This window comes from Ursus arctos, unplaced genomic scaffold, assembly GCF_023065955.2.
Source record: "Ursus arctos isolate Adak ecotype North America unplaced genomic scaffold, UrsArc2.0 scaffold_3, whole genome shotgun sequence".
Taxonomy (NCBI): Eukaryota; Metazoa; Chordata; class Mammalia; order Carnivora; family Ursidae; genus Ursus; species Ursus arctos.
In genome coordinates, this window is record NW_026622985.1 from 8,134,433 (window position 1) to 8,142,817 (window position 8,385).

The following is an 8,385-nucleotide window of genomic DNA, read 5'->3' on the forward strand; positions in this document are numbered from 1 at the left end:
TCTGAGTCTTCTCAGAAGTGGGACCTCTGGGTCCCCGAGTACAGGCATGTCTCCAAGCCTCCTGTTAAACATGGCCACGTTATCCAGAAGGGCTTCCGGGTTGACTCAGCGGTTCATCAGAGCGTGGCAGGCGTGGGGCACTGGGCAGCCACTGTCGTAATGGGCCGACACGTGCTCTGTCCCAAGACGACACATGTAAACCCCTCAAGTCCAGGTGGCATGTGGAGTGCAGGTTGCCCCCAGCCCTGCCGCTCCCCTCGAGTCAGTGCCGGCCAGCCAGAAGGGGCAGGTGCATCTCCGACTCCTGCCCGCCCCCGAGCATCCCTCTGGGTGAGAACGTGCATGTGCGTCTTTCTGAAGGTGCGTCTGCCGTCAGGACGAGCACGTGGCATTGTCGGCAGGCATTATCTGTGGCCGAGGACACTTGGACGCAGCCTACATGCTTCACGGTAAAATCCACAGCGCACCCTCGGGGACCTTAGGCGTTTGTCACTGAGCATGCCCGGGACCCAGTAGTTTCTCCGTAGACACCACAGCAGCAGGACGGAGCTGGGGAGTCAGGACACGGCGGCTTGGACGCCCAGGGGCTGCGAGGCTCCTGGACCACTTCTCAGGGTCTCCAGCAGCAGTGTCCCCTGCACGGGACAGGTGCAGATGGGCTGAGACAGTCTCTGGAAAGTGCCACGGCCTGACATGCAGGGATTGTCAGAGTGAGCAGTGCTAGCGGAGCCTGGAGACACGGGAACAGTTGTGTTTGGGCTGGAAAGTTCTCTTTAAATGCTGGCTGGCGGGGCACTGCGTTTCTGGCCGTGTGAGCAGGGGTGCGATCTCGAGCTGCTCTTGGTGAGAGCAAGGGAATGGTTCAGGGAACTTTGTAGGGGGAAGCTGGTGTCTCGGAGGAAACTCCCGGCTGATGGCGAGCTCGGGGACTGTGTCCTATAGAGGAAGTGGGGTAGCTCCCAGCAGTGAGCGTGGCAGGCTCCGTGGGGTGCACGCTCTCGCAGCAGACCCCATCCGCTGGCCTCAGGCTGCATCCTTCCCGGGCGGTTTTCTGGAATCTGCTCTTTCCCTTTATTCTGGACCTTTCCAGTTGGGCCTCTTCAGTGGCTCCAATGATGATTTGATTCAGGTGGCTTTACCTCGTGATGTCGGTGAGACCCCGGCTGACACACTTGTCATGCTCAGCTCCCCAGGATCGAGGGCAGAGCTTTGTTTTCCAATGAACTTTGCAGACCCGGGTCTTGCTCATGGAAGCAGGGGCTTCCAAGGCCCCAGAGCCTCCCAAACTTTGAAGATGAGCTGTGAATTGAACATTTGCCTGGAGGCCGTGGACAGCTAGCCACTCGCAGGCCACGGACACTCACGTGGTGCCTGGTGTCCAGCATGGTAGGGGTGGCTCTGTTCTTGGGGGTGGTAGGACGCGGGAGGACACGTTCTTAGTGGCTGGACAGGTGGGGCTGTGACTCCTGTGGGGAGCAAGCAGTAGGCAGAGTCCGAGTGTCTCCGGTCACACTGACCTCACACGCACCCCAAAGTCCCCCATCAGCTTCTGCGTGAGCTGCAGGGATCCAGGCTCAGAGGGCTGGTCGGGCTCTTTACTAAGCCCTGTTCACGCTCGACAGTTTGCTTTCCCCAAGAAGCGCCCAGCCCCGTGGCAGCGCTGGGACGCAACCCAGACAGGACGGGCTGACCTGTGCCTTCCTCATGCAGCCTCTGCTCTGAGTCGCACGCCTCATGCATCGTCCCCCGCTCCTCCGGGCGCCATCACTTCCAGCTCTCGGTGCAAGATGGTTCTTTGGGGTTCTGGCTCTCACACTTCCCTCTCGCATGTCTCCTGACCTGCAGTGGTGCCGCGGACCCACACCCGCCCCGAGGCTGGGAAGGAGTCTCCAGCCCCACTGGGGATGTGGCAGCAGGAGAAGCGGGAGGCTCCTGGGATGGGGCCTCAGGGCACGTGTGTCCCTGGTCCCTCCCCGTCCACGCCTATGGAATGGGGGGGCCGAGGGCTTTGCCTTCGGTGAACACCCTGCTTCCCTGGGTGTCTTGCAGCCTGCAACGTGTGGTACCTGAACTCCGTGGAGATGGAGTCGCTCACGGGCCACCAGGCCGTCCAGAAGGCCCTGAGCCTCACCCTCGTGCAGGAGCCACCTCCCCTGTGCACGGTCGTGCACTTCAAGGTGTCGGCCCAGGGCATCACCCTGACGGACAACCAGAGGAAGTGAGTGTGCCTGGGCGCCGGGCTGCGGGCGGGGCTTCTGGGCGCACCGGGGTCAGACCTCCCTCCAGCCTGCCCGTCCCCTGGACGTGGCTCTGGACATGTCGCTCATTGGTGTGTCCCTGGCCTTCAGGACCTCCCAGGAGCTGCGCGTAAACCGTGGGCATTTAGCCCAGAGGTTTTCTTAGGAGTCAGTGAAATTGTAAAAAAAAAGAGAGAGAGAGAGAGAGAGACTTGGACCTTTGAGAGTCACACACACAGGAGTATAATTTTTATTTTTTTAAAGATTTTATTTATTTATTTGACAGAGAGAGAGACAGCCAGCGAGAGAGGGAACACAAGCAGGGGGAGTGGGAGAGGAAGAAGCAGGCTCCCAGCGGAGGAGCCCAATGTGGGGCTTGATCCCATAACGCCCGGATCACACCCTGAGCCAAAGGCAGACGCTTAACGACTGAGGCGCCCCACGAGTATAATTTTTAAACACAAAAATCTTTTAACTCGATTCTGTAAAAACACTGGGAGACTGTGACAGAACCCGCCCGTCTTTGGTTCGGTGTCATTGCATCTGACGGGCGGTTGTCCAATTTCAGGTGATGCTGTGAGCTTCTAGATATTAGTTCAGTATCTGGATAATTAATTATAATGTAACGATTATATATCGAGAATAACTAATATGAGTAATAGTTACTCTTGATCATCTATTGTATGTTATGATACTTAATGTTATCTGGATGGTGCTTGAATATGTAGACAATGGGTAATATTCCGGTGGCTTTCAGCAGAGCCGTCCCTGAGCAGGTGTCCCGGGAACATAGTAGGGTTGCGGGCAGGAACATAGTAGGGCCACAGCCCGAACCGGGGAGCAGTCAGGTGCACAGACTGCTGCATGAGTGTTCCTCCCCACCCCCTGCCCCTGTGGAGCGCCTGACCTCAGGGTCAAAGGCATTTCCGATGCACTTATTTATTTGTTGTGGAAACAGCCCCCTGTGGTCAGTAAGAGAGCCCCAGCCCACCATCATCAGCCATAAAAGCAGGGGGATGGCAGGAGCTTCCCAGGGCACAAGGCCAGTCCCCAGGGCAGCCCCCACCCTCCCTTCGAGCCCACCCCACAGCTAGTCTGTGCTGTCAGTTCCATCCTCCCATCTGATGTGGGCTCTGGTCCTTGAGTGGCCGGCCTTCCTGGACCCCCTGTCCCCAGCGAGGAAAGTTCACTGGACACAGTCTGCGGTTCTCGGGCCGAGCACAGGAAAGCCGGGCTCACTGGTTGTCCTCCGGGGCTGTGCCAGGGCTCCGGGGTTTGGTCCCGACCTCCGCGCGGCTGGCAGGTGCACGATGTTCCGCTGCGTGTCTCCCTTTTGCGAAGAGCCAGCTTCTCCAGCACCGCTCGGCCCCGCGTCCCATCTGCCCATTTCCGACGGGCGTATGCCCAGCTCCTCTCTCCAAGTGACTAGTAATCGAGTCGGCCTCCGCCCGATTCTCCTTCTGGGGGAGCCCGCGCCCTGCGCCACGGTCACCCTCACACCCACCAACAGAACCGTGTCCTCCCCCCGTGTCCCGACAGGCTCTTCTTCCGGAGGCACTACCCCGTGAGCAGCGTGATTTTCTGCGCCTTGGACCCACAGGACAGGAAGTAAGACATCTGTACTTGTATCAAGCAGCGTGTGTACATCGCTGGCCCGTTACGTTAATAAAGAAGCTAACCTAACTCTTCCTTTCCTTTTTATCTGCAAGGTGGATCACGGACGGCCCCTGCTCGAGGTAGGTTCCCGGGACGCCAGCGCCCTCCCTGCCACGGTCCAAAGTGCGTCTTCTTACGGATTTCCAAAGAGGTTTCCTGTAAGGAAATGAGGGAATCATGCCAGCGGGTTCGTGCCATAAACACAAGCGAAAGTGTGTCCTTGCGTAGGAAGGGCCTCCCGGGGTTCACTTTCCTGCTGCTCTTCCCGGAGGCACAACACCTACCCCGGACCCGTGGCGTGTGGCGCAAAAAGCGTGGAACGGATTGCACGGCTTTTCGGGCTGTTCAGGGCAGGCGTGGACTGCAGGTGCCCCGAGGTCAGGGTGGAGGAAGGACTTCTCTATGTGAGCAAGAGTGACACGGTGTTCAGCATTTCCCAGGCTCAGAGGGAGCACGGTTCCCGCCTGCCATGGCCCCGCGGCAGGCCAGTCCCGCCAGGCAGCGATGCTCCCAGAACCTTCCAGAGCTGTTCGCACTCCGAGCCCGGCTTCCTCCGTGTAACCTAAATCTGACAGCCAGGAATAGGTCAGACCACTAGGATCCTATTCTAGCATCCCTGGCTCACATTCCTGTTTGTCTCGGGATCGGCTAAGCGCTCGGAGGCCCCACGCTCTGGCATGCGGGCCTGACGGCGCTCCCTGCGTGGAATGTGCCACCCCAGGTTCCTTGAGCCAGGCCCTCTCCTGGCTGGGATACCGCTCCAGGGGAACAAAAGAATCCTTCATTTTTCTAAGAAGGAGCAGAAAGAGTTTTCCGGGGACCACGGACGTCCCGTGTGAGGCTCAGGACTCGTGAAGGCCCATTCGGAGAAGGGCTCCAGTTGTTCTAACAGATGAGCTGCTCTTTAAACCGTTCCCTTACTTGCGCGTAGTTTGTAACTGGGGTGTAGGAGGCCCAAGAGGAGAGCTCTGGCTCCCGAGGGCGGGAGTGTGGACGTCCAGGCAGGGCCCACATGCGGCCCTCACCTGTGCCCCCATGTGACCCGATGGCCCCACCCCAGTACCTGAGGAGCCCGGCCTCCCCTGGGAGTCAGGCCACTGACCGGGTGGGGGCTCAGGGACCTGCACTGACCCGTGTCTGCAGGATTCCGGCCAGGAGTGGCCTGGGGCGATGGCCAGGCGCGCACCTGCTGGAACCTGCGAGGTTTGGGGGGTGGGCAGGTGTCTGGAGATGAGTGGCGGGTAGAGGTGGCGGTGGTGCAGGAAGGAGCAGACAGAGGTTTGCCCCCACGCTTGGGCCTTGCGGGACGCTGGCGCTCTGACCTCACTCCTTCCTGTTGCAGAGTCTTCGGGTTTGTGGCCCGGAAGCAGGGCAGCGGCACGGACAACGTGTGCCACTTATTCGCGGAGCACGACCCAGAGCAGCCTGCCAGTGCCATCGTCAACTTTGTGTCAAAGGTCATGATCGGCTCCCCGAAGAAGATCTGAGCCCCGCCCAGCCAGAGCCTGGAGCGGGGCTGCGGCGTCCGCTGTGTAGCAGCTGGCCAGCCTGCCGCTCCAGCCCCGGGAGGGAAAGGGGCTCCCCCGGCTTCGCGGACACGGGGACACACGGCCCCCCGCCTACTGTCCTTTCCTGAAAGACTGTTCACCGACACGTCTCTGTAGCCAAGCGCTTCCCGGGTGGAGGAAATTGGGCTCCACGCTGGCAGGGGCCGTGCAAGGACACAGGCCCCCGTGTTCCTTGCACGCCGGCGTTTGTGTGAAGGAGGGCGCCCGGCCCCTGCACAGTGGCCCTGGGTGACTGGCGGTGCCATCAGCAATGCGGAGGGCTCCCGTCCACCCAGCACCCGGTGGGGGGAGGCCTCTCTCCTCCACGACAGAGACGCTATCACCGAGAAGGGAACGCACGTTTGATGAAGGTCTGTGCAGGTCAGGCCCTTCCAGAACTCTGGGGGCACGAGCGAGGGGGTGACACGATGGCTGTGAGGGCCAGGAGGGCCACCCGGTCCCTGGGGAGGGGCACCGTGTTGCCCAACAGCCCCCTGCCCGGCGGGTGGCAGTGGCGCCAGCCTCCCCCTCACATTCTGGCTCCGAACGGCATGTTGTCCTTGAGAGAAGGAACATGGACTTGAAATGTCTTTTCCTGTAATTTATATTCTACTTATGCCAAATTATTTATGATAAATTGCTGGGCAGGACGGGGTCCTACTGCTGAGGGCTGCCAAGCCGAGCCCATGCCCACGACCGAGGGCTGCGTCCCCCACGGGCCAGGCTCCGCAGCCTTGACCACCCCAACGCTTGCTGTGGACGGTTCCCGTCCGGACGGCGGATGGCGTCCTTTCTGGGGTGGAAGGTTCCGGAGGGTCGGTTACATATGGCTGGAGACTCGGCCTTGATCTCCACAGCTGTTCTTGACCCTCCATGAGCCATTGGCCACTTGTCCCTGCCTCTGCAGCCCCCACTGGGATCCTGTTTCTGGCATCCTGAGCAGAGGAGGGAGATGAGGAAGATGAGGACTCCCAGCCCTTCTGAGCTGAGAGCCGCTCCTCTTCATCCCCCAAGCGACCGAGTCGGGGTGCCATTCACGCCAAGGGTTCCGTGCGCATCCCCCAGCCGGGAGGTGGGGCTGGTGACGCGTACTGGAGGCTCGGTCTCCTCCCGCACAGCGGCTCTGGGCCCCCGGGAGCTGCCCACTCTGCCCGACTTGCCAAAATCAAGGCCAGCTCTCAGGCCCCCCAGGAGTGGCCAGAGGGCACCACACCGGGGGTGGAAACGTGCGTTGTGAGTTCTCTGTGTTAAGTGGGTCACGTGGCGACTCGCAGAGCTGGAGGCCACGAGTCGCAGGGGCGCTGCTGAAAGCAGGTGTACGGGTCCACCGTCTAGCTCCTATTGACGCCCCAAACATAAGTGCCTCATTTCTGTGCCAAATGTTTGCCTTGGTCTTTGCGGACCTTCTTCCCTGACAGGTGTTGGTGTGGCTGTGCGGGAACGTGCTGGCGTCTCCCAGCGGCCCCGCGGGCCTGGTCCTCGGCAGAGGCAGCTGGCATCTCAGGATTCCATTCGTGGCAGAAATTCGGCCCAGGGGACCTGAGGTGCCGTCCCCAAGAGGCGCCTCATCCCGAGGTGGCTTCTACCCAGTTTGACCCAAAGACCGCAGGTCAGGTCCCTCATCCTTCCGATGAAGGAAGAGAGGGCTCATTTAGAAACCAGAGTGCGGACAGGCGTGGGATAGAGAAGCACGAGCTGGCGGATGACGCAGGCATCGGGGCCTCCCGTGCAGTCCTTGTCAGAGCATTCAAGAAGCCGCACTCCCTTGCTTTTGAGACGGACCGGCCAGCTGTGGCTTTTCCTCGCAGTGGCCGCGGCGTCAGGAAGTTTGCTCCCTCTATGGAGCTGAGGGAAGCCGATTCCCCGGTTCCTGACGAGCTGGTACGACAGGTTTCTTCCTGTGTTACACGTGCATCACACAGAACAAGAGGAATCCATGAACTTGGGGCTCAGATGGCAGGGAGCCCCAGCCCCACCCCACCCCCACGCAGTCTCGGGGACACTCCGTGGAAAGCTCTTTCCTTGGCACCTGGCCTCCAGGCGCCATTGGGCATGGGCTCCTGTCCCGGGGAGGTCAAGGGACCTGCTCGCCACCCGCGTCATAGCCAGGGTCCCCTTAACCCGCTCATTAACCCGATGCTGTATTCCTCCAGTGTTAACCTATAACCGTGGTAAGTCTCACCGCATTTGAGGGTCTCCGTGTGTATCCTCGGCGTCAAAGACCTCATGTCTCCTTAGCTGCCTTACTTATTAGTGGGTATTTTTACTTTTCTTATATTGTAAAGAATATATCCAGTATGTAAATGAATGTTCTATAAACCCTTTGTATAGTCATTTTCTCTGCTTTTCAAATATCATCTCTATTCAGAGTATAATAAAATTATAAACGTGGGAAAGCGTCGGTGAGGCAGGCATTTCGTGCGTTGGATGAAGCACCCAAAGGGCGTGAGCGTCTGTGTGTGTGCACGTGTGTGCATGTGTCTGCGTGTTTGCACGTGTGTGCGTACATGTGTGCCTGCACGTGTGTCTGCGTGTGCCTGCACGTGTGTGTGCCTGCACGTGTGTCTGTGTGCTTGCGTTCACGTGTGTGTGCCTGCACGTGTGTCATATGCCTGCGTGTGTGCCAACACGTGTGTGCGTGTGTCTGTGTGTGTGCACGTGTGTGCGTGTGTGCCGGCACGTGTGTGCGTGCGTGTGCATGCACGTGGGTTGTGCACGTGTTTCACTGGGAGTTTGAAGTGGATTTCTTATGGAGCGTTGGATTCGGTTATAAATTCACCTATGTTTTGCCTTTAGGAATATATTTTAAAATTTTCACCCAGAGACCTTTGAAAATTTCAGAGATATTAAGAATTGAACTGCAGTGTGTGCTGTTGCTCCCAGGACCTGATTTGTTTTCTTGTTCAGTCCCCGAGGGGACTTTCCGGGCATCTACCGCGTTGGGG

At 59.2% G+C, this 8,385-nt stretch overlaps 1 protein-coding gene across 17 annotated transcripts in view; it reads left to right on the forward strand.

Annotated features, from left to right (window-relative positions):
- TNS3 (tensin 3) overlaps positions 1 to 7,836 on the forward strand; it is a 214,607-nt gene extending 206,771 nt beyond the window's left edge. For all 17 annotated transcript variants that reach the window (XM_026501953.4, XM_026501970.4, XM_057304562.1 and 14 more), the window contains 4 exons: positions 2,050 to 2,218; positions 3,777 to 3,845; positions 3,947 to 3,973; positions 5,236 to 7,836. In XM_026501953.4, the coding sequence (XP_026357738.2) occupies positions 2,050 to 2,218; positions 3,777 to 3,845; positions 3,947 to 3,973; positions 5,236 to 5,380 (410 nt within the window). In that variant the 3' untranslated portion in view covers positions 5,381 to 7,836. The remainder of the gene's footprint in view (positions 1 to 2,049; positions 2,219 to 3,776; positions 3,846 to 3,946; positions 3,974 to 5,235) is intronic.
- Positions 7,837 to 8,385: the final 549 nt, after the last annotated feature.